Genomic DNA, 27,657 nt, shown 5'->3' on the forward strand with positions numbered 1-27,657 from the left:
AGGGAACCTTGGTTCCCCACACCTTTTCCGCACATTTTGACGAGCTGGGAGCCGCCATTTTGGGCAACCGGCACATAACGCGAGACGTGACCTCTTCACTACCCCAGGCGACGCGCTGAACCGGCTTGCCATGAACGTGCGCACGAGGGCACAGGGGAAGGAGGGCTAGTCTGTCGCCTTCCTCCGTGCTGCCCTCTCTCTTACTGCCGGGGGGACCTCCTCTCTCCCCGAGCTGATGAGTGGCACGCACGAGCATTCCACTGGGACTCTGCTAGGAGATACCGTCGTGACTGGTTGCAGTGGGAGCCCCCCTCTTCCCGCGGCTGCGATGACAGATATCCGAGTCTGGGTCCCTGTGGCTTGAGAAAGCCAACAAAGCCCGTCTCCCTGCGAGCAACAGTCATGTCATCTGGTATGCACCTTGTATTTACCAGGCAATAAAGTCTTACTTGGATTGCCGGAGTCTGTCTACCGTTAGTGAGTAACCGAACCAAAGCGCGAGTGAGTCTTCGGATTCCGCTGGGGCTGTGTACGGCTGGTAGTACTTGGTCTAGCGAAGCTAGCCAGGGTCTTCTGTTATCCCGTACGTTAGCTCACAAGTTGCACCTAGCAGCCCACTGAGTGCCTGAAACAGCTGCCTAAAAAAGTCAAGAGTCAAGTGGTGCGTGAAATGATTTGCATCTGTGCCGAATGAACGGCCCACCCTTGCCTCTGGCAGTCCACGGGAAGAAGGCAAGGGGAAATCAAAGAAGCTCACCATTGATTGAACACACATGAAATAAGGCTCGTGCATGACCAGTTAGGTCCCCTGTAGGGGATGGCTGCATGAGATGCAAGCTAAACCCCCGGTTTAATACACATTACATTGGGCTGAGCATTTTCTGCACAGACAAATATGTCAAAGAAGCCCAAATTCTCACCATTAGTGTTACACAGCATGGGCGTGAGCAGTTTTCTAAAAAATGTCACCACCACTCAGGCCACAAAAATCCAAATAGGAAGACCACAAACCTGCTTTGCAGGCGCCAGGTGGGGTGGCCACAACTCAAAAGATTTGCAACTGTGCAAAACTGTGCAATCCTGTTGTTGGCAGAAATGGCGGCAACAGTAATTACACACAACACTGAATTTTTGAAACTTTATTACACGCACATTAGTGGGACAGAGAGTAAAAGGTTCTAAATAAAAAGTGTGCAGTTCCCCAAGACCTGGGATGGGATGGGAGATGTTGGAAGAGTAAAGGGAATGCACGTTATTACAGGGCAATTCAAGCACAAAGCTGAAACACCAGTCAAAGACCACCTAATGTTTGAGAGGAAAAGAAAACAAACATTTGTGGAGAAAAAACAAAACGAAATTTGCAGTTCAAGTAGCATTAGGTTCTTTATAAATGCTCCTTCGCTAAGCAGGAAATACAGACACTCCACCTTCGCATTATTTATTATTTTCAAATAAACTTAACATGTTGTGAAACAAAGCCTTTACTGGGGAGGCCGAGAAAAGAAACTGAAAGCTAGCTCGTCCAGGACATTGCATCACTTCTTCGAGGTGTTCCTTGTTAGCTGAACTCTTAAAACACGGGTAAGAGTGCCAAGCTGCCGTCTTCCTCACAGCTTCACCCGACAAATGCAACCAGTGAGATCAAGAAGCCCTTGCAGGACAATGTCAAACACATGCTGCTCACGTTGCTATAGCCTAGTGTAAATGGGGAGGGGGAATATTCACCACCAGGTTAATTAAAGAAAACTTCTGCTATGTGGGAAGAGTGGAAATTCCACATTAGTGAAAATCAAATTGTGCGGTGGAAGGCACTAAAATTAGCAACAAATTTGATTCAGTTTGCTCGTAGGAGGCATTAGAAAAACGGTGATAAATGACCACAGAGACAACCGCATGGTGAGTTTGGGATTCTATTCCAACGATCTGTCGACTGCCCGCCTTGGCTTCTCTCGAAGATTACACAGACACAAAGCACACACACAACTGCTACACATCAAGCGTCTATCACAGGCTTCTACAGCTCTATAAGGCTATTTCCACGTGAGAACCTTACAGTTGAAGCTCCTCGCTCCTTCTGCCATCAGCAATGCTGCACGCAGTAGAGATATGTGGCATTACCATGAAAACTCCTTGGATGGTAGAGTTTGTGGCAAATACCTGCTTGGGTTCACAGAAATGCATTAGTCCTGTGAACCAAGCCTTTACCGGCCCGTGCAATACCCAACTTCACAACAGTCGGCAATGCGTGATCAAAGCTGGAAACTGTTTCTCGGAACTTGCCCGCTGTCTGCTGCACATGTCTCCGACACTCTGGTACAAGAAGTGTTGCTACGATCCTTGCAGCCTCTGAATTTCTTTCTTTATGCTGGCAACCTGCAGAAATGATGAGAAAGGAAGAGTAAAAAGATAGAAGAAAAGCTTGTCTGGGATGCATACAATGTATGTCTTTTTGTTTTGCTTAAATCTTCAGTCAGGCCTGGCCAAAAACATGTTTTATTTTTTATCTCCCAACTTTGAACCACATGCACTGTGCTGCCAAGTGAAATTTGTTTCTTTCCATTAGGAGTTAAGCTAGGTGATCCCCACCACTTGATCCCCCACGCCTCCTTTTTCTACTGAGGGTTCCGGTTCCTACGTAAGCATCTGGTAGAGCCTGGGAGAAGTGTAAGTTGAAACAGGCATGCTCGACCTGTGTGCAACATGTTCACTGAAGGCTTATATGCTGCCAGAGTCCCTCAATGCTCTTCTGGTCACGAAACTCCGCCGTAACTCTATGGAAGGAGGTTACTATGTCGCTGAAGCCGCCGCGGGTGGCGCCAGGAGCATGGAGGGGTAGACGCGAGACCTTCGTGACGAAGCTAGGCTCCCACGGAATGCGGAGGCATCGGCAGGTTCTTGAATTGAATTGAAGTTGAGGTTTAATGGCGCAGCAACCTTTCGGTTATAATGCGCCAAACACAAGGTAAGAAGATATCAATGTAAGTTAAAAGTTTTGTTCAAGGTATCGTAAATATAGAAATGATTATTTTTAAGAACTTTTTCGTGAGATGAAGTAGCTAAAACTGGTGTAAAAAGCCAGTGTCTCTAAAAAATTCAAAAACTTTAGTCAAAGGTACCATTGGTTCATCACTAAGTAAAAGCATTGGGTGTAAGGGTATACAAAAGGTGTATAAAGCTCTAAAATGTCTAATGCGGGCTGCTTCTAGGTATGTACAACTTATTAGGATATGTAGTACAGTAATTAAGAGCTAGGTTCTCCGCAGTGCTCGCAAATGGGTTCCTGTTCCTTTTTCAACGGGAAGCCATGTGTCAGCACAGTGTGACCTATACGCAGCCGGCACCAAATAACCTCGAAGGAACGATATCGGTGTCTACAGCTTTTCCATTCAGATACGTAAGGTTTGACTAGATGTAATTTATTTCTGGTTTGTTTATCCCATTCAGACTGCCAGTACAACTTCATTGACTTTCGTATGCTGTTTCGAAGGTCCTGGTAGGGAAGCTTTAACTCTGTTATTTCAAGATGCTTGGTCTCATATGCTGCTTTATCAGCTGTTTCATTTTCTGGGATGCCGATACGGCTTGGTACCCAACAAAGAACAACTCTGACCCCTGCTAATGTAAGGCAGCACAGTCGGTTTTTAAGCTCAACTACAGCTGCATTCTTTGAAGGGACAAGGGAGGTTACAGCATGTATGGCACTCAAAGAATCTGTAAAAATGGCCACTTTCTGTACTCCCTTTGCTACAACATCTTCAATAGCTGAGGTTATACCAAGAATTTCCGCAGTAAAAACGCTACTCTCATCAGCAATCCTCTTTGCTACTGCCACCGGTGGATTGAAAACAGCAAAACCTGCATGACAGGAGGTTTTTGAGCCATCAGTAAAGTAGTGGCAATAGCTACTGTACTATTTGTCCTTAAGTTTGTAAAATTCTTGGCGCAGAATTTGGTGTGTAAACGTCTTTTTGTCGTATTTTAACAAGGACAGATCACATTCGACGGCCCTGTGGTCCCAGGGGGCCACAGCGTCCGAAAAACTCAGAAGGTTCGACGGGCATATCTTCAACAAATAGCGACACACATGTATTCCTCCAAATGAAGAAGGGCAAGAGGGCGGACCACTCTGGGCTTGTTTGCATACAGTTTCTTGCACCTATTCTCAAACACTTCACCAGCACAGGGATGGTCCTTTATACATGCTGTCTTGGCGACATATACTCCACTTAAGTATGCTCGACGGTACTCCAGGGGCTATTTATTGCACTCAACGTAGAGACTGTCGATAGGGGAGGTGCGATATGCACCTGTGGCAAGTCTGAGGCCCAGATTGTGTACTGGGTCGAGTGAGGTGAGGACAGACTGGCGGGCTGACCCATATACAATACAGCCATAGTCAAGACAAGACCGAACCACCGAGCCATAAATTCTTAGCATACATGTGCGGTCTGCACCCCATGACTTGTGCGACAAAATTTTCAGTATGTTCAATGTTTTCGTGCAAGTCATTTTGAGTTTCTTTATATGAGCTCCAAATGTCAATTTTGAGTCAAATGTGACACCTAAGAACTTGTGCTCGTTGTGTACTGGAACGGGTACATCCTTAATTTTTATATAAGGGTTGGGATGCATACCTCGTTTTCGCGTAAAGCACACACATGCACACTTCTCAGGAGAAAAACAAAAGCCATTTTCATCCGCCCATCGTTGTAACCGGTTTACCATAGTTTGGACCTGCCTTTCACAGATCGAGAGGTTACACGAGCGAAAAGCAATCTGCAAGTCATCCACATAAAGGGAGTACATGACTGGCCGGAGAATAACCTTTGCCAAAGAATTTATCTTGATGGCAAAAAGGGTCACACTCAGTACACTGCCCTGAGGAACTCCATTTTCCTGACTGAATGTACGGGATAGTGTATTGCCAAGTCTTACATTGAAGGTTCGTTCCTGGAGAAAATCTTCAATACATGAAAACATTCGCCCTCTGATTCCCATTGCTGCTAAATCCTTGAGAATTCCATAACGCCAGGTTGTATCATAAGCCTTTGCCTTATCAAAAAATATGGCAAGGCATAACTGATTATTAACAAAGGCATCTCGTATCGTTGTTTCAAGCCTCACCAGGTGGTCAGTCGTAGACCAAAACTGCCGAAACCCGCATTGAAACCTATCTATATAACCAGAACTTTCAAGAATAAAAACCAACCTAAAATTAAACATCTTCTCAAAGGTCTTGCACAAACAGCTGGTCAAAGTTATGGGTCGGTAGCTTGATGGACACTCTGGGGGCTTGCCGTCTATTACGATAGCCTTTTTCCATGCTTTAGGCAGCCTACCTGTTTTCCAGATTTTGCTAAAGAACTCCAAAATCACTTCTAAACACCCATCACTTAAGTGCTGCAGAAAGGCGTAGTGAATAAGGTCGGGGCCGAAGGAGGTAGCCTTGCACTGAGCTAATGCTCGTTTCAGTTCACACAAAGTGAATTCTTTATTATATTCCTGATTGATTGATTGATTGTGGGGTTTAACGCGCCGACGCAATGCAGGCGATGAGGCGCGCCGTAGTGGAGGGCTCCGGATTAATTTTGACCACCTGGGGATCTTTAACGTGCGCCGAAATCTCGTACACACGGGCGTTTTTGCTTTTCGCCTCCATCAGAAAAGCGGCTGCCGCGGCCGGGAAACGAACTCGCGACCTCGTGCTCAGCAGCGCAACGCCTTAGCCACTGAGCCACCGCGGCGGGTCTTTATTATATTCCTCTGTGTTATTGCTATTGTTTTTAATCTCAACCTTTTATTATATTCCTCTGTGTTATTGCTATTGTTTTTAATCTTAACCTTTTCAGCATTATTTTTATGTGCCAGGAATTCTTTTGTATGTTTTTATCACTAGAGACTTCTGCAAAGTGGGCACCTAAAACATCTGCTTGTGTTTCCAGTAGGTTGCACGCACCGTCTGTAGAGAAAAGTGGTATGCTGAACCGTCTGTAGTTGCCTTTAATTTTACGCAAATGGTCCCAGACCTTTTTTGTGGGAGTAGCAGTATTTATTGTACTAACAAAGCTTTGCCATGAATTCCTTTTAGCCACTTTTCTGATTTTCCGGGCGGCAGCACGGGCTGCTTTAAAGCTCAGACAGTTCTCTAAGGTGGAGTACCGTCTAAATATACCCCAAGCCTTGTTCTGCTTTTTCCGGGATTCACGACACGCATCGTTCCACGACGGCTTTGGTTGCTTGGGAATCCGTCCAGATGTCTGGGGGATCGCAATTTTTGCAGCTGTAAGAAGTTCCTCGCAGATGTAGGTATTTGCCTCATCAATGGACATGCTGCTGTCAAACTGATCAAAACAAACTAACTCCTTAAATCTTTCCCAATGTGCCCTCTCGAGCTTCCATCGGCGGGGTGCACAGCCCTTGAGGGAAGGAAGGGTCTGCACTTCGCGCAGTAAGGCAGGAAAGTGGTCACTTCCATACCGATTGTTCGCAGCACTCAAATCATAATCCATCTGGAGGTCCGGTGACCCAACACAAAGGTCTAGAGCAGAAAAGCTTCCATTACTTGCAGAAAAATGCGTCTTATCTCCGTTATTGAAAACAACTAAGCTGTTGGTAGTTACCCACTGTTCAATGAGTTTTCCCTGGCTATCTATTCTTTCACCTCCCCACAAGTAGTGATGAGCATTGAAATCCCCCATAATAATTATTGGAGCTGGAAGTTGTTCAACGAGGTCATTCAGTTCCTGTAAGGACACATGACCTGATGGTGGCAAGTACAGTGAAACAACAGTGACAAGCTTGTTAATATAGACTTGTGCGGCAACAGCCTCCAGCGTAGTGTTAAGTTGCATCGACTTGAGAATTGTGCCTGGTGCCACAGCCAAGGCCACACCGCCCGAGGCATGGGTGCAGTCTTCTCTGTCATTTCGAAGGAGGTGAAAGTTGCAAAAGATGTTGTCATGTCTTTTTGTTAGATTTGCCTCCTGCAAGGCTATTATTTTGGGTTCATATTTGTGTATAATTGCATGAATATCATTTATATTGTGCAATAACCCACGGCAGTTCCATTGGACTATTTGCACCATATGGGTGTCTTCTAGAGTTTTCGCTTTCGGGGTCAAGTAGGTGTGGATGATGGTGTGGATGAAGACATGCTCCCAGAGGCACTAGGGCACACCTCCATCTCCTCCTCTACCTCTCTTGCACTGCCTTCAGTTCCATGAATACCATTAGGGGGACCAGGTGGTTTTCCCCGGCCCTTTGGCTTCTGCTGGGGGTCGGGGGGGTCCCCAGGTCGCTGCCGCCCAGGAGCAGCACCTGCAGCAGTGCAACTTCCTGAAGGCGCCTTCCTCTGAGGTGTGTCGACCGTCACCCGAGGAGAGGAGGTCGATGGTGTGGCAGGGGCGGGGCCTGCACAGTCTTTTGGTGGGCCAAACCACTTTCTTTGGTGGCCGGGAGCTTGGCTGCCAGCTTGACTCGTTTAGGGGGCTGTGGCTCTGCGCAGTTCCCCTGAGTGGACTGCGCCAGTGCCGGAAACTGAGGCAGCCCCGCCCCCTGACGGGCTACCTCAGCAAAGGACCCTTTCTGAGTGAAGGCCAGGCGTCGTTTGGCCTCCTGGAAGAACACATTCTCTTTCACCTTGATCGCTAGCAGCTCTTTCTCCTGTCGGAAGCGCGGGCACTTCCTGGAGTATGCCGGGTGTTCACCGCTGCAATTCACACATTTGACTTCTTCTACATCACAGGAGTCATTTCCATGTTCGGTGCTAGCGCACAGTGCACAGGTCGGTTTTCCACGGCATGACTGCTGTGTGTGCCCGTACCTCTGGCAGTGGAAGCAGCGCCTGTGGTTTGGTACGTACGGTCTCACACGTAGATTCAGGTAGCCTAGGTGTACGCTGTCGGGTAAGGTGGTAGAGTTGAAGGTTAGAACCAAATGTTTTGTGGCAATTTCCTCATCTTTCCTGCGGATCTTTATTCTTCGCACTGCAATAACATTTGTCTGTTTTTCTACCCCCCCAGAATCTCATCTTCAGACACATCCATCAAGTCTTCATCTGACACTACCCCCAGCCTAGTATTTAAGGTGCGGTGGGCAGTTACGTGAACCTTGTGTGTTGCTAGTTCTTTCATTGACAGCAGGGCATCTGACTGAAATTTTGCTTGAACCTCCACAAGGAGATCCCCGGTTGGCAGCTTTTTAACACTGTATCTTGGTCCTAGTAGATTTCTCAGCTCTCTGGCTACGGCAAACGGCGACACTTTCCTCAAGGGCTTCTGAGGGTCGTCAGATTGCATCACCAGACATTTCGAGAAGGTCGTCTCAGTCAGTTAACCATTGTTGTTCGAACTTTGCGAGGCATTAACTTCGGTGCGCCCTCGTTTAGGAGGGCGATTAGGGTCAAGATTTTTATTCTTTTCCATGAAAAATAAAGTGTTCGCCAGCGGTGCTGGTCGCCCACCACGGAGCCCAACAAGGGAACGTGACTTTGTCACACTAACCATACAGCGCTACTATAACCCCATGACGTCTAATCAAGGCTGATTATAACCACAGGGTTAACCCTTGCTGCCAGAGGGGGAAAAGAGGAAGCTCAGGAAAGGGGGCAGAAAAGAGAAAGGAGAGAGAGCAAGGATAGGAAAAGGCGACTAGCTGATTTCCCCAGGGCGGGTCAGTCCTCGAGTGCCGTCTGCAAGAAGCAGGGGCCGAAGTTGCGTGTTGTTTCAGCTGAGGGGCCGTAAAGGTCCAAAAACAACCTCAGCGTCAACTCAGCAACCAGGATTCCCTTTTCCTTGGACACAGCTGAGCCATGCACAGCTGGGGCGTGGGTGGGTCCAACCCACATGGGCTCGGGGTCCGCGGTGTCGCCAATACCGTCACCTTGAACTCACAAGGTGCCCCTGTGGGGCCGGCAGGTTCTTTTCGCAGTTTCAAGTAATTAGTCGATGTGGTGCCTTCGGTCATATATTGTAGAGACTGCTTCTGGCGTGCCGCTACAGTAGCATGCTCAGTACAGCCAGAGTCCTAAATGCTTTTCAAAAAACACTGAAGGACACTGAAGGACTGTAATACAGCGATGAAGTTCAAAATGGCTGTGAGGTCCTGGGGTGAACTCTTTTTAATCTACAGATGATGAAATTTGGTAAAGATTCAAGACGTATCAATTCACAAATGTACATAATTTACATGCAAACAGAAATACTTAAATGCACTTAGCTAAACATATTTAAGTCACAACGGTATCAAGGCATCTGCCCTCGTTCGCTTTAATTTGGTTGACTAACCCTCGTTTCTAGCTTCTTTAGAGCCACCGCAAAACACCAAACACTTCAGTTTTATTACATGAAAACCACGCCTTCAAGGTCATGTCCCAAAAGAGTGCGAGGAAGAACTACTAGAGCTACTAACACACACTGGGCCTCTAACTGGCCACGTCAACCAAAGGTTTATACATAAACAATCACTTGATCCCCACTCTCACTCTCACTGAAACTCCAAGGTATTCATCAAAGCACAGGCACATCACTAATTAAAACCGAACCGACTTATAGCAACTCTGAGCACCGGCCATCGACTCTTGGGCGGCCTCTTTAAAGTATTGTTCTTACGACGCGCGCCGAAATTATGCTCAGCGCCGACGAAACTACCGTCTTTATCAACCCGGCGTGTGCATTACACAAGGAGCTGTCAGTCCCTCGTCACATATATCCGCCGTCGTGGTGACACTGTAGACCTGTAACGAATTTGAACCTCATTGCGCACCTCAGACGGTACAACTTCTCCAGGCACGAAGTGCCCCCTCCCTGAAAGCGGCGACCTTAGCGGCAGCTTTTTGTCCCTGTATGAAACTGCAGCTGGAGTTTCGTAGCCAGAAAAACATTGAGGGACGCTGCCAATGTAGAGGTTGTTTGCCAGCCGTGCGACAGAGTGCCTAATCAGCGTCTCATTATGCCAGAGTTGCTGGCAGACACGCCCATGAAATCAGCCCCACATGGCTCCCTCATTTCTCAATGAGCAGAGGCTGGCCGCATAGCAGGCCACTCTTCCCGTTTCTGCAAAGCTCCTGCCCCACTGGCTTAGTGGCCGGTTCGATCCCGGCCGGGGTGGCTACATTTCTGGTGAAGGCCAAAAGCGAAGACACCCCTGTGCACATGTTTTGGCACATGTTAAAGATCCCCAGGTGGTAGAAAATAATCCGGAGCCTTCCACTACGGTGTGCCTCATAGCCCACGTGTAGCTTCGGCATGGTAAACACCTAAACTCGAATTTGCAGTTTTTCAAAGCACAAAAGGACAGATAACACCACCCCTAGAGGTAAGGTATTGCAGCAAGTACTAATACCAAGCACAAATGGCAATAGAGCCTTGCACCTCACCAATGGGACAGTTCAAGTGCTTGAAGAATGCGACAGAAACTTGTAAGAATCTTGACCCTGCTTATTCCCCCTGCAGAGATTTCAATGGGGCCCCTTCTAACTCACCAGGCCATTTACTACTATCAGTGGGTGTCACCGACTCGACAGTCACGTCAAGAAGCCAGGCGGCATGATAAAGACAGCCTGTAAACAGCAACTAACTGCCCAGGTGGCACAGAAGCTATGTACAGTAAAATATCAATGATACTAATCTTGTGGGATCGCAAAAAATATTCGTATCATCCGAAATTCGTATGAACCAACACAGAACAAAAAATTGAGCACTAAAAAAGTTTTCCTTTATTTCTTTCCTTACTTTCTGCTTTTTTTTAAAGGGACACTGAAGTGAATTTGTCAAGCTTCCGTTTTTGCTTGCACTGCGTAGACGGGCTCAAATTAGCACACTTTTCATCGTTTATCCGGTTGACAAGTCGGTAATTATTTTACAAAGCGTGAAAGAAAAACTACCATTCACGGTTTGCGGTGGCCGCACGAACTAAGGGATGTGACGACGGGAGGAGATGCACCGTGATTGGACGATATCCAAGGTTAGCATTCAAACAAGTTTCGGTTTCAGTTCTGCAAAACAACATGCTTGACATCCGACGGCATCGTTGGATGGGCATTTTTGATATCTCAGTAATCGTCATACCGCGCTTCTGCCATGTTGTCGGCTGTAAAATGCATAAGATAAGCCTCCCAGGATGGCTTGGAATCGTAGCAATCACTAGCCGAGGCCTGCGCAGTGGACGAACGCCCTCCACGTCCCCGCAGACGCTCAAATGCCATGCGCTTTTCCCCCATATTTGGAGCTTGCCTCACTCATGCCTGTATCGTAAAAAGTGTGTTCGCACCAGACCAGGGGTCTGTGGACTCTGGCCTGTGCCCACTGCCCGCAAGCCGTCGGTGCGGCAACAGCACGCCAACGAGAACTCGCTAGCGCGCCAGTGTCAGCCTGCGCGCGTTCTGTGAACTAGTTCGTGGAGCAGTGAACGTTACGGCCCAAAAAAAGGCGAACTCAGCATAGAAAACATCGGCCGAAAATGAAACAGCAACTTATATACAGTGTAGACCGCTTATAACGTATCTCGCGGGAGCCGCAAAAATCCGCACTATAAGCGGTACTGCACTATAACCAAAACGTGCGCGAATTCAACCAAATCGCCACCTACCTCTCAAGTCATCCAAAATTTTTTATCACCCAAACGCAGAGCGCCTAAAAACGAAGGAAGGGTCTTTATTTCGTATTACTTTTAACAACAGCCGCTGCTGCCAGGTCCAGGGTTCGCACATGCTTCAAAAGCAAAAATTCAAGGGTTTTCAAGGTCTTTCAAGGACCAGAAAACACATTTTCAAGGTCCCCATCCAATGTTTTATCTGGGATTATTTATAGCTTTTTCAACACAATGCAACAGTCTTTTATTGCACAATACCTAAGCACAATATTGCACATTTAGATAGCCACTAACAGGTGCATGACTGCTCCCCCAGCTTTATTTTTTATTTCATGGTTGGTATTTAGAGGTTTTTTTTTCGTGTTGTTTTGCTCAGGCTGTTTGATTTCATAACTTTGTTAATGTTGCCTGCATCTCCTGCTTTGTCAGCAAGAGTATCAGTTGAAACTGAATCAGCAAGTGTTGCTGTAAGGCAGGACGAACTATGTACACATCCACCATTTGCACGTAAAAGCAAACACAGATGGAGCGTATGAGGCACAGCAAACATGCAATGAGCAAACGTCCACAGACTTGTAAGATGCAAGATAGAGAACAGAAACTGGCTTTCACTGGATTGTATTGTGACATGGATTGGATTGTGAAAAGCCTGCTCCCAATGTTGCCTCGTAATAATGAAAATCCACAAAACTTTTTGAAAATTTCAAGCAATACACTGCAGCTTGATTGTTACGTTTCTTTAGATTTGTTAACACCTAAAACCCACGACAAATGCTTTAAATTTGTGAAAAGACAGGACCATTGATTCTCTCCATAAAAATCAAGGATATTTAAGGACCATTTAAAAATTCCAGGACTTTCCAGGCCTTGAAATTGACACTTCTGAATTCAAGGGTTTTCAAGGTTTTCAAGGACCTGTGCGAACCCTGCAGGTCTCACACATTGCAAAAGCGCGGTCTTACAAACGGCGAGTGCGGCTTTAACTTCCGTTGTGTTTGTGTTTTGAAAGACCATGGCTGCGTTTTTTGCATCTATAAAGATGCCGCAGTACATGATAAGAAAGGCCAGCAGGATTTTTTTTTTTTTTACCCCACCTTGTGTTCACGATGCCGAAGGCGGCTGCTTATCAGCGCAGCGTACTGGTGGTGGAAATCTTCGTGCGGCTCGCTTGTTCGGGAAGAGCGGTGGCTTATCTGCATAACGTTCTAAAGCGTGAACTGCATGGAGCGATTTCTCGTGAAAACGTGCAGCGCACGCCGCAGGCACGGCGACGCCGGCGCGAATACAACCGACGTAATGAGTGCGGCACGGTAAGAGGCGGCAACATGGCGTCGGCACTGGCCGTGAAGCGGTGCAGGCAGCTCCAGCGACCACTTCTAACCGCTCGCTGAAATGCCGCACGAGGCGCAAGCGAAGATGCTCATGCAAGAAAAGAGCTGATAATGTGACCGCAAAGTGGAATATAAACTGCCATCCACGCTGCTTGTGAAAGCGCCCATGAAAAAATACCGCGGTGGTAAGCCTAAAGTCCCTTCATCTGATCGAGGGACTTTAGCCTAAACACCTATGGCACGGCTAGCCGGCTCGGAGCGCTTCGAATCTCCCGCCATTAGGTGCGCGTCATTCGATTGGTGCAAGTCGTCAGGCTCCTCCCACTGCCATGCGAAGAAGCCACTGCCAGCGCGGAATCGTAGACGCGAGCATGAAAAAAACGCACGCGCAACGCCGATGTGCACAATCCGTGTGCGAAAACAGGCCATGCGGTTCACGATTAGTAGAAACAACTTGCCACGCGCGTATGGGGAGCCCGTCGCTATCTTCCGAGGTGCATCAAGCAAGGACACCTGTGGTTATCACGTACGCGCGAACTAAAGGGTGCCTATTTCTTGCTTCTGTGTCGAAGTTAGAGGAGAGTAAGGGGTGCGCCGCGCTGCGTCAGATGGCCGATTTGATCATTTCTTTTTTTCTTTTGCTACCCTAAAACGATGCCCCAGCTGCGCTGGTCGATGAGCAGACCCACCGAAAAACCGCACTATAAACGGTATTGTGCTTCGGCCAACCGCATCTTAAGCGGTATGCTTATGCATTGAGTTCTATGGGAGGCAAACCGGTGGTCACAAAAACCCGCGTTATATCCGGTCCCGCACTATAAGCGGTCACATTATAAATGGTCTACACTGTATATATATAAAAAAAAAAGAATGTGCCCCCGGGGATTCGAACTGGTGACTTGCAAAACATTTGCAATTACACACCCAGCGCTCGAGACGACTCGGCCACGGGCGAGCGCTGCTGACCTTGGAAATATAAGGTATATAATGTATAACCATTTTACACTTTTATTTAGTTTTAGCATTTCAAGCAGCTTAGGTGACTATTTGTTGTATTGCGGTCATGCAGTAAGCGTCCCCCAAGTTTCCACAATGCCTCACGTCTAGCAATTGCATTTCTTAGACGGAAAAGCATTCGCAGATGCGTAGTTGTGCTGCTGACCGCTGTGCTTGTTCACTGAGTGCAAAAAAGTGCTTCCCGCACCCTAGTTTTACGCTGTACGGTAAAAATATCAGTTGATTTTATTTCCTTAGTACCTATATTGACTTCACTGACTCTTCTCCCACCTTCAAGTGGCCTTATATTTTCCTACTGGCGTATAAGTCAGTTAAGCGTCGCATGTGCGCTTGTGCTACGCTTGTGTGAAGCGACCTTGACTTGGAGCTAGATACAGTGTACAAACTAACAAAGTAAAGAAAGGCACATTCTTCCATTCACAAACGTGTCCTGGTTTCGTTTCAACTGAGTGAACGAACTGCGACGACCCGCCGGCGGACGAAACACTGGGCCGACTGACTGTTGGAAGGCCGGCGAGCTGTGCAGTAGCGCAGCCAACTGCCAGATCATCTCCTGACGTCACACGAAAACGCCACAGAAAATGGGCGAGGGTGCAGAGAGGTGGACAGCATTTTCGAATTGATTTTTCTACTAAATAAATTCGCGTAAATGCACTCAGAGTGGTCGAAACAGGGCCTAGGGACTCCGGACTACAATTTGCGCTCGTAATCCCGCAATGTTTACAAATCACTTCAGTGTCCCTTTAACCTCCACGTCGCCGAGCGGTTCTTTCTGGACTTTCGTCTCCTTACTTGCGGTGCCCAAGCTCACTACAAGAGCATTTTTTCGCGCGATTCGTGCACATCGGCTATTACGCAGCTGCGGCCGCCTGTGCCTCGGTGAGAAAGTGCTTCGCGATGCACGTGGAAGTGGGAGGAGCCTGACGACTAGTGCCAATGGGAAGGCATGCGCCTCAAGGCGGCAGTTTCAAAGTGCTCGAGGGAGCCGGCTGGCTCCGCCGGAGATGTTCAGGCTTAGCAGCCCACCAGATATTTCATGGGCGCTTTCACTAGCGGCACGGATTATGTTTTATAGCACCGTTTTCGCCCACATTATTAGCTCATTTACTGCGCAAGAAACTTCGTGTGTGCTTTGAGCGGCATTTTAGAAGCGGTCGCTCGAGCGCACCACACCACTTCGCTATAGTGCCTAGAATATACTGGCTAGTGTGCGGAGCGCACGCATTCTCTACGGGAGAGGGTGGCCCCACCGGCGATGACTGCGCGCAAAGGCCGCAAGGGGCGCTGCTCGGCGAGAGGGTGCATGAAAGCCACCAAGCTCTTCTGTCGTGGCGGCATATTCGGCAGCCCACGCTTTGGTCGGCGGCGTGTGAGCACTGCCGAAGTAAACAAATAGCCCTTATTCAGAAACTGTTCGCCCATCCTAACAGTAAATAAGCTACCAATTGCCTGGCTATTTTGTGATTTCATCCAGAAACCCAAATTTAAGCTCTCCTAAGGCAGTATATTGTATATGCCGACTTAACGCGAAATTTAATTTGAATGGTTTATTAATGAAATATTCTGAGCCTGCGGGGAGCTAAATTTTTTAGAAAAAGTGGCGCTTACAGCAAATGAGATGGATACCGAACATTGCAAAAATATTTTAATAATAAAACATAGTTCACTGGTAAACAGGTAACAGATTTACATTTTTGCAGGCAATATATATATATTTATAACAGAAAAAACACATTCCTATTGCATGCGGCTCTTTTGCTCTTAAATTACTACATAAATAAACAAAATTTTCTATACCTTACGCGCGTTTCGCCGAAATCCAACCTTGAAATGGGGCATGTGTACGTATTAGCATGCTTTCTGTTTTTATTCGCGTTTTAAGAATAGATAAAAGTTCTGCATGTTTCTACAAGCGTTTCCGTTTCACTCGCTAGTTTCTTGATGATATCCTCATCATTGACGCTTTTAAGAATCTCCGTCCCCACGCTGAGCAGCGACAAATCGCTGAGGCAGCTGTCAGACACCACTGATCAAAGCGCTTTTTGATCGATTTCAGCTGGCTGAATGACCTTCGCCAGTGAAATTCGTTACCAACAAGCACAAAAAAAAAAAAGTAGCAGCAACATAAACATCCGGGAATGAACCTTCAAAATTTTCACGGATTAGAAGTTTCGCCATGTCCGTCACAGAAGAGCAGCCTTCGTTGCTCGCATATGAAATAAACTGCCCAAGCTTATCGGAAAATATGTCCCAGCCAGACTCGGACGGATACTTTTTGCAATGTCCAGTGCCTGCAGGCTCCTCGGAACTGGGGAAAAGCAGTTCCAATCTTTAATAACAGCAAACTGCGAGGATACTTGGGTGTACGACCATTGAACGAAATTGCTGCAATGATTAAAGTAATGTATTACACACACACATAACACGTGTTCACGCAACTAGCAAGTGAAGGCGGGCCTGGATGCGTTACATCAATAAGAACGCCGCCAGAAGACTTGAGAAGTCCTCGAAAAGCTTCCAGCCCGATTGGCCGTGAAACAAGGCACTCACTCACTGCACAACACAGCACTGACGAGTACCCCTTCTCCTCCTCCCCCCCCCACCCTACCGGGGACCGTACGTGTAACGCCCTGCATTTGCACAAAAATTCGTATTTGGCGGCACTGACACACTAAATCGTTATTAAGTATGAATAGAGATAATTGCACAGACAAAATACTGACAAACCAAAAAATAAAAAAATAGAAATTTTACAGAAATTTACAGATGAGAAATATGCATCTTATAGGCCTGAACTAGAAAAGCTCGAAAAAGAAAGATGCGAATACGCATTAAAAATAGCGAGAATGACCCAAAAGTTATGCCTTGCATTTCCACAAAAATGCATAATTGGTAGAAGTAACACATACTTTGTTATATTGGCGTCAATAATTTTTGTACAGACAAAATTTCAAGAAACCAAAATACACCACAATAGAAAAAAGTCATCAACTACACTTTTTCTACGACTTCAGGGGTCGTCTACTTGGGAAAATAAATCCAAAAATTAAGAGGGGGAGGGGGCAGGACATCCCGACCCAACCTCTGAATCTTCCATAATCAGAGAATTCCATATCGTATAAGTATTTAATTGGGCGTTGTTTACGCTATCATGAAAACATAATATAGCATAGAAACCTCTGCGTTACCTTATTTCCAGATTTTTTTTTTTAGCGCATTAAAACAGGTTTCAAACAGAAACTGCTCTCTGTGCGCTATGCGCGTTCCGAAATTGTTGGACCGCAGCTGCTCAAATCCCAGTCCGGCTGCTATCTCTGTCCATCAGCTAAACTAGCTTCTTCGCTGTACGCGATGCATGGTTCTGGGCGATTGCAACGTTTTCCCCTCAGACTGATGCACTGTGAGCTGACTTATAGTTTATGCACACCATGCAACAAACAGCCCTTTCGAAGCATTCATTTTGTAATAGATAATCCCTGTTTTAATAGGGAAATCAGCAGGAGGCCCAAACTTTTTTTGAAACACTGTTTGCCAACCGGGCTCCCTAAGCACGAAAGGCCCGGTTCATTTGAACCCCCACCATGGATAATACGCTTTTCATCCTGTGACCATGAAGGCCGGGGACTCTCGTCTAGCCGATAGAGATAATCCTAGCTAGACATGCAGACAAAAGTTGTCAATGTCATGTTGCGGCTTGCCGCACCTTTGTTAACTTAGGTCGAAGTGACGGCAAAGGTGCCTTGTGGCTTCGGCGGTAGTCTTTCTAGTTTCCGGGGGTAATTACCGCATTAGAGCTTGCAAAGCGCGGGTGCGTCCTGGTGTTACGGTCGCTGCGACGTCATTCGTGGGCCCAAAGATGAATGAAAGGGGCGCCGCCGCGTTCGGAGAAGTTAGCGAGCACGCAGGGAAGTTCACATGTCGTTATGGGCCTTCAGTGTCGCCAAGGCGGCGGATATGTGACGAGGGACTGACAGCTCCTTTTGTAATGCACGCGCCGCGTTGACAAAGGCGGAACAGTATTTTAAAGAGGGGAATAGTTTGGGCACGCTTTAAAGAGGCCACCCGAAGGTCGGTTCTTAACATCACACTGAGCTATCTGGTAAGTAGGTTAGTTGAATCACGAGGAAACTTTTGGAATTGGTTAACGTGTAATAAATCGTGGTTTATATTGTTGGTCAGGTCCTTCATGAAAAACAATTTAAAGTAGCAGATATAACAATTAATGTTTTTAATTTACTGCCTGGTGAAGCACAATAGCTGCTTTGAGATTTCGAACGCCACTATTATTCTCATTACGACAGGAGTTCTCAAATATAATTCATGTTCTGTGTAGTTATTTAATGCCGTAATAGGTGAATTGTAGGTTGTTAATTATGTCTTCGGCAACGACCGTCCTTTGGAGACATTTACAAATATCCATGTTCATTTTAAACAAATCGAAGGTGTCACTTTAAATGCCACTGCCATAATGTTTTCTATTTCACCTGTGATATTGCCGCACATGTTATCTTATCTCCTTTGATTGAGAGAGGGTCGCAAACTAACGTCACCAGCCCAAAATAATCAGCGCAGCGCAGCAATTAAGGCACTTCTGAATCTCAAACGTTGATTTAGTGTCCGGTTATTTGCTTGACATACTTGTCATTACTATTTTGTTTTCACTTCATCTCTGGCAGAATGCAGGCCATATGGTAAGGGGTTTCAAACTTCCTGTGATATTTCTGCTCTCAGAAGAAAAGTAAATAAAAAATCGGTTGGGTGGTTACTGACAAGTTAAGTTTTTCGAGGGCGGGAGGAGACGGCAAAGTTTACGCCACACATTTATCTACATTGGGTTTAACAAAATGCGTGCATTCCAAACGCACTCACGTAGTTCTTATATAGCATGGCGTTTTGTAACGAACGCTCCAAATACACGGAAAAAGTAAACGCCCGCTTCGCGCTACTCGGCTAACTTGAAGCTTCGCAGCGCTTGGGGAGCGCGCGGAACGCTGCGCGGACGGCGCGCAGATGCACCCTCTCGCACAGCAGCGCCCCAAGCGGGCGCCGCCGCCAGTCATCATGGTCGGGGCCTCCTCGGCGCCCGCCCTCAGCACACTAGCCAGTATATTCTAGGCACTATAACTTCGCGACCGAAGCCGCCGCCATGTTGCCACGGCCGGCCGTGCCCCGTGAAAAGCATGCGGGTGGTTTCGCGGTGGCGTAAGCGCGCCTGTGGAGTGTGCGGCACGTTTTCATGAGTAGAAAACAACAGCTCGGCCATTCCTGGAAAAAGAGCGACAAAGAGGGGAGAGAGAGCCCGCACGTCGTTGTCACTTGCTCGCTCGGCAGTCGGGCGCCTCGCCGGCTCGTTCGTATTATCCGCCACGCTGCGCAGGTCCGTTCATAAGAGCCGAAATTTTTCCCATTGCAAACAATGCAATTTCGCTGGGACTTAGAAATTCGTATCATCATGAAATTCGTATCACCCAGAATCGTAACATCGAGATTTTAATGTATCTATCATTGCCCTACACATGTGCATGGAAGTCCGTTCTTTACTTGCACGTATTTTTCTTGTGTGAGTTAACTTTCTGGACCAGGTTAGATGAAGAAAGTAGTGCACAATATTGATAAAGCTCCTGCAAAATAGTGTGTTACCCAAACACATCAAATGTCTAACAGACCAGGCAATGAAGGTAAAGCACCACTTGGTATAGCACAACCTGGCACAGCATCACCATCCCGTGACAGCTGCTTACTGCCTGCTTTCAGAAGTTGAGCACTCACATAGCAGTACACAATACTGCATAATATTGAGCTGACGCCTGCACATAGGGTTGCCACCTTTTCCCGAAGAAAAAACCGGCCCTTCGGAGGGGGGGTAGTTGGTGTGGTATAAAGAAGGGCGAATTTGTGTTGGAAAAAAAGGAGCCACGTTTTTTTTTTTTTTTGCCCTACAATGCCATTTATTGTACTGTTTTCCTACAGAGAAATCAACATAATATTTGTACTGAAAGTGGTTGAGCTTTTGGTTATTGCTCTGAATGTGCTGCACTGATAAGTAACCGCACTTGCTGGCCGCGCCGGCGGCATTTCGTTGCGTTGTTCCTGATCTTGTACACCTTCCATCACAGGAATCGCGCTCAGCTACGTATTTTCTCGGCTTGCGTGTCTTTGCACAGCTTGTCGTCCCATATTTATCATCATAGTTGCTGTATTGACGCTTACAAAAGACCAAAAAGGAATAACTGCGGCATGATAGCCAAAAAAACGGCCAATGCCAGCTGGTTTCAGGTACAGACCGGCAACCGGCCCGCTGCCTAAAAAACCGGTCGGGCCCGTCAAAAACCGGTCAGGTGGCAACCCTACCTGCACAGAATTTGGAGACAGTTGCACGAGTCTGGGTTGCACAAGGCAGTTCCACCAGGAACCAAAGCTTTTGATCGACCGACGCAAAAACATCGCCCGCTGCCCCACGGACTGCGCACACATGGGTGGCACAACAAAGAGTGCCCACCTGTTCGGCGTGCCTGGTTCGCTCCGCGTTAGAGCCCTGCTGCCGGAACCTCGGGTGGGACGAGCGCCGCTCCAGGGTGTCCAGCTTTTTGAGGAGCTGCTGCAGACGGCCACGTGTCGCCGCTTCCACCACCGCTTTCTGCAGCAGAGGTGTAACAGCAGACTGCCTCAGCTGCTCCCCAAACGACGCAGGGACGTGTGTGCTGCTTTCAAAAGCACGACTGTGCAACCACATCAGCGCAACACTTGATGGACTCATTCAGCCTGTCTGCATGAGGCCTCAACAGGCTGTTGGAGTGCGGGTAGATGCCACACCATAATTTGGCGTATGCTGCATTGCGCCCGTTGATGCCCTTTCCACCAGTCCACTTGGTATCTAGGCCACAACAAATCCTCGTGCGATCAGCTCGAGTCGTTCTGGAGAAGTTTTTGGAGCAGTAAAGCAAGCAAGGCTATTATTGTCTCAGGCCAGTTGGTAAAACATAATACTACTGGACATCGCAAACTTACAATGGGGGCAACAACAAAAGGACAACGGTGCAAACTCCTTTGTGGCCTCGTCCTTTCACTGCTGCTCACATTGCAAGTTTGCACTTTCCAGAGGTATTAGCAAAACAACCAGCAAGGACAACAAAATGCCTTTCCTGAAGCAGACAACACCTTTACCAAAGTGGCGTTTGTTCCATTAACACAACCTATTCCGTCACATTTCTAACAGCAGATTTGCACATAAATGTCAGCCTATCACTAAATGCCAATGAACTGGTGCACTCCAGCTGCCAAACATTCACCAAAAATCAGAAGTCATTGAAGAAGGAACATAAAAAGAGACTTTGTGGATCTTGTTGAATTTCGAAGCAGCCTACAGAATTTGGCAGAATTGTTTTCTTTTTCATTCTTTTTTTGCCCCTTGCCTTCCCTTTGGTTCCTCCCATTCACTGTGTTCCTTTGCATCACAGTAAAGAGCAGCCAATGATGTGGCCGGTGAGCAGCGCTCCAGTGTTGCCGAGAAATGCTGTCAGGCCCAGCTTCGGTGGCCATTCACTAAGTCCACCAGAACCACCATGAGAGCAAGGGGGTCACTGTGGTCAAACTGCATTATATTGAATCCGATACATCGAAATATGGCCTATATCAAACTGCTGCGAAATTTTGTGCGATTTGCACATATTATGAAATTTTATTTTGTCATGCAGTGAAGAAGGAAGCAAGGTTCTTGAAGAAATGACTGTTTATTGGACCGAATTTGTGTTCCGCCAAGAGCTTAAAGAATACACAAGCGACGAAGAATCAGACAACAAAATGATGTGCCCACACGAGCGCCGGCAAAGTGAATGCCACGGTGTTTGCTTTCCGCGAATTTATCTGTTGTGCTCTGGTTACAAGGAGCATTGATAAAGATCAAGAACATTTTCGATTAAACAAAAACACTCTAGGATAGTGACTACACAGCAATACAGCTTCCCTATCAAATCATCGTTTGTGCTGCATACAAAAGAAAGGGAAGGAAACCCGTGGTTTGCTTGTTTCCTTCGAACACAGATAAGACGGCTGAGCATGGCCAGGCACTGCTAACAAAGGACATAAGTACCGTATTTACACGATTGCAAGTCGACGCCCAAAATTGCACCTCTCTCTCTCAAAAAAAAAAAAAAAAAAAAAAAAAAAAAAAAAGAATCACCCCACCTCTCCGAAGGGAATCCTGAGGAAATGCGAATGCACATGTCGAACACGTATTTCGGGGTCTTCGGCTCGGCGTTGGCGTTTCGCAGCGGCTTCCCGAGCACGGAGTTCGGCGTCGGCAGCTCGCTTCAAGCGCTTGCGTCCGGCATCACGCGCTCTTCGCTTCGCAGCCTTGTCTTCCGCTTCTTCTTCTCCTCCGGTTGAAGATGACGTTGAAGCCACTACAGTGACGTCACCTCCAGCGAGAGGTGTAATGCTCGAACTGGATTGTATTACACTTCTTGCTCGAGGTACCGTTGCCGGCAGACATTCCATTTATATATACTTGCGACCGAGCGAACGGGAGAGTGGGGCGAGTGTCGAGAGGAGAAGCACCGAAGCACCGCGCCTACCCTCGCCTACACTCTCCCACACACGCGGGAGCTCCGGCGAGCTCCGGCGATGCGAGCGCCCTCACACGCCCGAGCGCGCTCCTCCTCTCCACTCACTGCCGCTGATCCGCCCGCACCACCTGCTCCGGTTGCTAGGGGAGAGGAGGAGTGCGCGTGCTCGCAGCTGTTGCTATGGGAGAGGGGGTGAGAGCGGAGAGATAACACCTGCGGGCGCGTGGACGCCGCACGGCGCCTGACATGGCTCGACTAAGAAATGCCAACGCCGTCTAGAAAATCGTATCCAAAGAGCTCTTCCGTTCCACACGGCGGCTCATGCTCCCACAGGAGCCGCGCAATTGCAGCATGCGCGGTAGATGTTAAAAAAGAAAAGCTTTTGTATAAGCACCCGGAATAACCATGCGCTGTGGGATGAGTGGGAAGAACACATTCGCTGCGAGATGACAACCATCGAAGCAACCGGCAGCGGCCACTGCCGCGCGATACCAAAACAAACAACATGGCGGCTGACGGAAGCGGCTGCGCGATTTACTTTTGAGCGACTAACCTCCCACCATCGTGTTCGGAAGTGTACTGAACAATGTACTATATTTGTGGCTACGTTAGCGCCGCGCATTGAATCATTGAATTCGCTAATACTTTAGAGATGAATAAAACACTTCTTTACGCGTTTTTGCACGCGATTCATGCGCGTCGGCGTTGCGCGGGCGATTTTTTCACGCCTGTGTCGACGATTCCGCGCCTGCGGCAGCTTCTGCTTCTAAGTTCTACTGGTTCTACCTCGGTATGACACGTGACAAGCACGGCAGTGGGAGAAGCCTGACGACTTGCGGCTCTTTGAAAGCGCTCGGGACAGCCAACTGGCGTCGCTGGAGATGTTTAGGCACCATGGTGGCGGATATTTGATTGGCGTTTTCGCTTGCGGCGCGGATGCTGCTTTGTAGTGTCGTTTTCAAACACATTATCAGCTCCTTTCCTGCACAAACGTCTTCTTTTGCGCCTTCAGTGACATTTTAAAGAGCGGTTAGAAGCGGTCACTGGAGCTACGCGCACCTCTTCACGGCTGGTGACGCCGCCATGTTGCCGTCCGCGATCGCGTAGCGTGCAGCACGCAGGTGGTATTCGCGGCAGCGTCAGCGCGGCTGTGTCGTGCGCGGCGCGTTTTCGTGAGCAGAAAACGCCTCATGCGGTTCACACTTTAGACCATAACCATGAAAACGAGGGTGGCAAAGCTGTGCCCACGTCGCAGCACCTCCGATATCTCGTTTCTCTTTCCGTTACTAACGGTAGACGGTTCGATTTCGATTCTAAGTCGACCCCCCAACATTGGATTGTCAAATTTGAAAAAAAAAAAAGGGTTGACCTACAATCGTGGAAATACGGTAAACGAAACAGAAGACATGGTTTGCGGCAATACCAAACGTGGCGGGGCATGCATAAGGTATGTAAACCCAGTGGCCCCAGACACAGACCCAGTGGCCCCAGTGCCCCCCCCCCCCGAGCTTTCCCGCAATACATGCTGCAGCCCGGTAGTGCAGAATGCATTTGCAACGCTTACAAGCACGCATCTATGGTGCTGTAAGCCCCAGTTCCACTCAGCGGTGTACACCAGTGGTGACCTTAGCTTACCTGACATGTGCCGTTGCCCTAACCACTTGTAACCCCATTGAACGGTGGATGCCGTCAACCCGCTGTGGATTTGTGTGCCGTGTGATGGTGCCACGCAAGATGAAATGCGTGTCGTCAATGTTTGAAATGAAACTTCAGATTATTTGTTGAGTAGAAAAAGAAGCACAGCATTGCAGACCCACATAGCATACGCAGAGACACCCTGAGCCCAATGCTAAAAACAAAATGTGACGCCAAAGCCAGCCCTCTGTCACCCCGCATGTTTTAACACTTCTATTTGAAAACCTGACTTATAATTATCAAGACCAATGCAGAAATGAAAGAGTTGTTCGATTTTTAAATTTAAAAATACAAGTGAATTGGACGTTGCAGTCTCTCTCGAAAACTGGGGGTCTGCTGCTTGCTTCCCACTCTCCCAGATGACAATGCATCGCTGGACCATTGAGAGCAGCAAAAACTGCTGCATTCCGGAAGTCCCAAGGCCATGGTTGTCTGTTTTGGGAAGTGTGACAAGTGTGTAGCACCCCCCCCCCATCCCTGATATTTGTTGGCTGCTAAGTTCGGTGGCTCCACCAGGCTCGGTGGGAAACATTGTGCGACGGCTGGCGAATAAACACCGCTGAGCACGGCTGCTCGCGGTCAGTCACCGTCACCACCAGCACGCTGCATGTCGTCTCTCGGCTGGAGGGTATCCCTACCCTCCCAGGTTCACGAACGCGGGGCTAAATCGTGACACTGGCGACGAGGGAAGAAGCCTGCGGAGCGGCCGAAGCCACCGTGAACGCCGCCACCAAGAATGCCAAGACACCGCCCCCTCAAGTCAGCTGCCATTACGCCATGCCGCTGTACGGGAGGCTCGAGCCGTTCGAGGGTGAAGGGTCCGCCTGGCCGGTCTACGAGGAACAAGTCGGTGTGTTTTTCCGGGCAAACGACACACCCGAGGCAAAACAGCGAGACATCTTCCTGGCCAGCTGTGGGACCCGCGTCTTCGCTCTCCTGCTCGACCTGCTCAAGCTGGCCACGCCACACGACAAGTCGCTGGGTGAGCTGTCGCCACGCTGCGCTCACACTTCAGCCCGGCTCCGTCGACGCTAATGGAGCGTTTCGCTTCAACAACCGGAGCCGCCGAGACGGAGAGATGCTCGGGCAGTTTGTCGCAGCGCGGCGAGGGTTGGCAAGCGGCTGGGCCTTCGGGGAGTAGCTCGACTCGCTGCTCCGGGACCGTTTCGTCTGCGGTATCAACGACCCCACCATGCAGACGTGACTCCTGGAGCTTCCTGACCCCTCGCTGGATGACGCTGTGAAGGCAGTGCTGGCGATGGAGGCTGCGGCCAAGGACGCGGGCGAGCTAGCGCGTGCAGCCGGCTCACCGTCGGCGGAGGCGGCGGTGAACAAGATGGCGACACGGCATGGCAGGTGCAGTCGCTGCGGTGGTGACCACCCCCCCTCTCAGTGCCAGTTTGCGCAAGCGGACTGCTATGCGTGCGGAAGAACTGGGCACATTGCTCGGGCGTGCCGAGGGGGGATGACGGCGGATGGACGGAAGCAGCAGCCGGCGTCGAGAACAGGTTCCGCGCCAGCCCACAGCCGAGGGAGTCGGCGCAAGGGTAGGCGGCGGGGGCGTGCGGCAGCAGCTTCGGGTGCAACGGCTAGGCTTCACGTCGTGGCCGAAGACCCGCAGATTTTCGACATGTGGCACGCGGGCACAGTGCAGCCGTCGGTGCCACCATACTTGCTGACAGTCGAAATCTGCGGGCGCCCCATCTCCATGGAGCTGGACACAGGGGCCAGTGTGTCGGTCATGGCCGGGAAAGCCTTCAAGCGCACCTTCCCTGGCGTGGCCGTCGAGGCATCGGGCGTCATGCTGCGCAGCTACTCCGGACAGCTCGCCCAAGTCGAGGGTCAAGCCTAGGTCAGCGTCCGCCTTGGCGACAGGGAGGCCACCCTCCCCCTGTACCTGACCAAGGGGCCGTCACCGACGCTGCTGGGCCGGAACTGGATCCAGGCGTTGGGCGTGCGGCTGCCGGAGTACCAGGAAGCAGTGCGTGCGGTGGAAGACGTCCCGAGCCTCCTGACCAAGTTCAAGGCCCTGTTCCAGCCCGGGGTGGGCACATTCACCGGCACGGCGGCAAGCATACATGTCTCAGAGGGAGCCAAGCCCCGGTTTTTCAAGCCGCACCCGCTGCCGTTCGCCTTGAAGGACGGGGTCACTCAGGAGCTGCAACTGCTGCAGCGAGACGAGATCCTGGTGCCCGTGAAATCTTCGGAGTGGGCCGCTCCCATCGTGCCAGTCCTCAAGCAAGACGGCAGCGTCAGGATCTGCGGGGACTTCAAGGTCACCATCAACCCCGTCGCTACCGTGGAAAAGTACCCGCTGCCACGTATTGAAGATCTCTGGTCGGCACTGTCCGGGGGACAGAAGTTCATCAAGCTCGACCTCAGAGATGCGTACCAGCAGCTGGTGCGCCAGGAGTCGTCCCGGAAGTATGTCACCATTTTGACAACGCTGGGACTCTTCCAGCACACGCGCCTACCGTTCGGCGTGGCCTCAGCTCCTGCCATTTTCCAGAGGGAGATGGACAACCTGTTCAGGGGCATGAGGCATGTGGCGGTGTACTTGGACGACATCCTGGTGACCGGTGCCAACGATGAGGACCACCTGCAGAACCTACACAACGTCCTGGCACGATTGCAGGATGCCGGGCTGAAGCTCAAGCTGGAGAAGTGCGATTTCTTGGCCCCCAGCGTTGAGTACCTGGGCCACGTCATTTTCCAGGCAGGCCTAGCCCCGGCACCCCGCAAGGTTGAGGCTGTGCTCAAGGCGCCCAAGCCCCAGAATAAGAAGGAGCTGCAGAGCTACCTGGGCCTCGTAAACTTCTACAGGAGCTTCCTGCCGAACCTGTCGTCGCATCTGCAGCCGCTCCATCTTCTGCTTCCAGATGGACAGCAGTGGGCCTGGAAGAAGGAGCAGGACTTGGCCTTCCAGCACAGCAAGGAGCTCATCACCAAGGATCCGGTGCTGGTGCACTTCGATCCGGCCAAGCCTGTCGTCCTAACTGTAGATGCGTCACCGTACGGCGTGGGAGCCGTCCTGGCCCTCCGGGAGAAGGATGGCCAGGAACGCCCTGTATCGTTTGCGTCCCATCGGCTTCATGCGGCAGAGCAGAGGTACAGCCAGCTGGACAAGGAAGGCCTGGCCCTCATGTTCGGGGTCGAGCGCTTCCACCAGTACCTGTGGGGCCGGAAGTTTGAGGCGGTCACGGACCACAAGCCGCTGCTGGGACTGCTGGGGCCTGACAAGGCGGTTCCAGTGCAGGCATCGCCTCGAGTGGTGCGCTGGGCCTTGAGGCTCGCGGCCTACAGCTACCGGTCTACCGTCTACCGTCCGGGAAAGGACCTGGCACTTGCTGACGCCCTGAGCCGACTGCCCTTGCCGGAGGTGCCTGCTGCTGTTCCTGAACCTGCCGAAGTGTTCATGCTGGAGCACGCTCACCCAAAGGTGCTGTCCAGATCGGCAGTGT

The 27,657-nt window shown here is 49.4% G+C and overlaps 1 protein-coding gene across 1 annotated transcript in view; it reads right to left on the bottom strand.

Annotated features, from left to right (window-relative positions):
• Window positions 1-1,124: 1,124 nt before the first annotated feature.
• LOC144175090 (valine--tRNA ligase, mitochondrial-like) overlaps window positions 1,125-27,657 on the bottom strand; it is a 234,542-nt gene continuing 208,009 nt past the window's right edge. The window contains exons 24-25 of the mRNA XM_077704154.1: window positions 20,437-20,574; window positions 1,125-2,373 (exon numbers count right to left, since the gene is read on the bottom strand). Of these exons, the coding sequence (XP_077560280.1) occupies window positions 2,329-2,373; window positions 20,437-20,574 (183 nt within the window). The 3' untranslated portion in view covers window positions 1,125-2,328. The remainder of the gene's footprint in view (window positions 2,374-20,436; window positions 20,575-27,657) is intronic.

Source organism: Haemaphysalis longicornis, unplaced genomic scaffold (genome assembly GCF_048455015.1).
Source record: "Haemaphysalis longicornis isolate Haplotype H1 unplaced genomic scaffold, Haemaphysalis longicornis Haplotype H1 scaffold_1, whole genome shotgun sequence".
In the NCBI taxonomy this organism is placed as follows: domain Eukaryota; kingdom Metazoa; phylum Arthropoda; class Arachnida; order Ixodida; family Ixodidae; genus Haemaphysalis; species Haemaphysalis longicornis.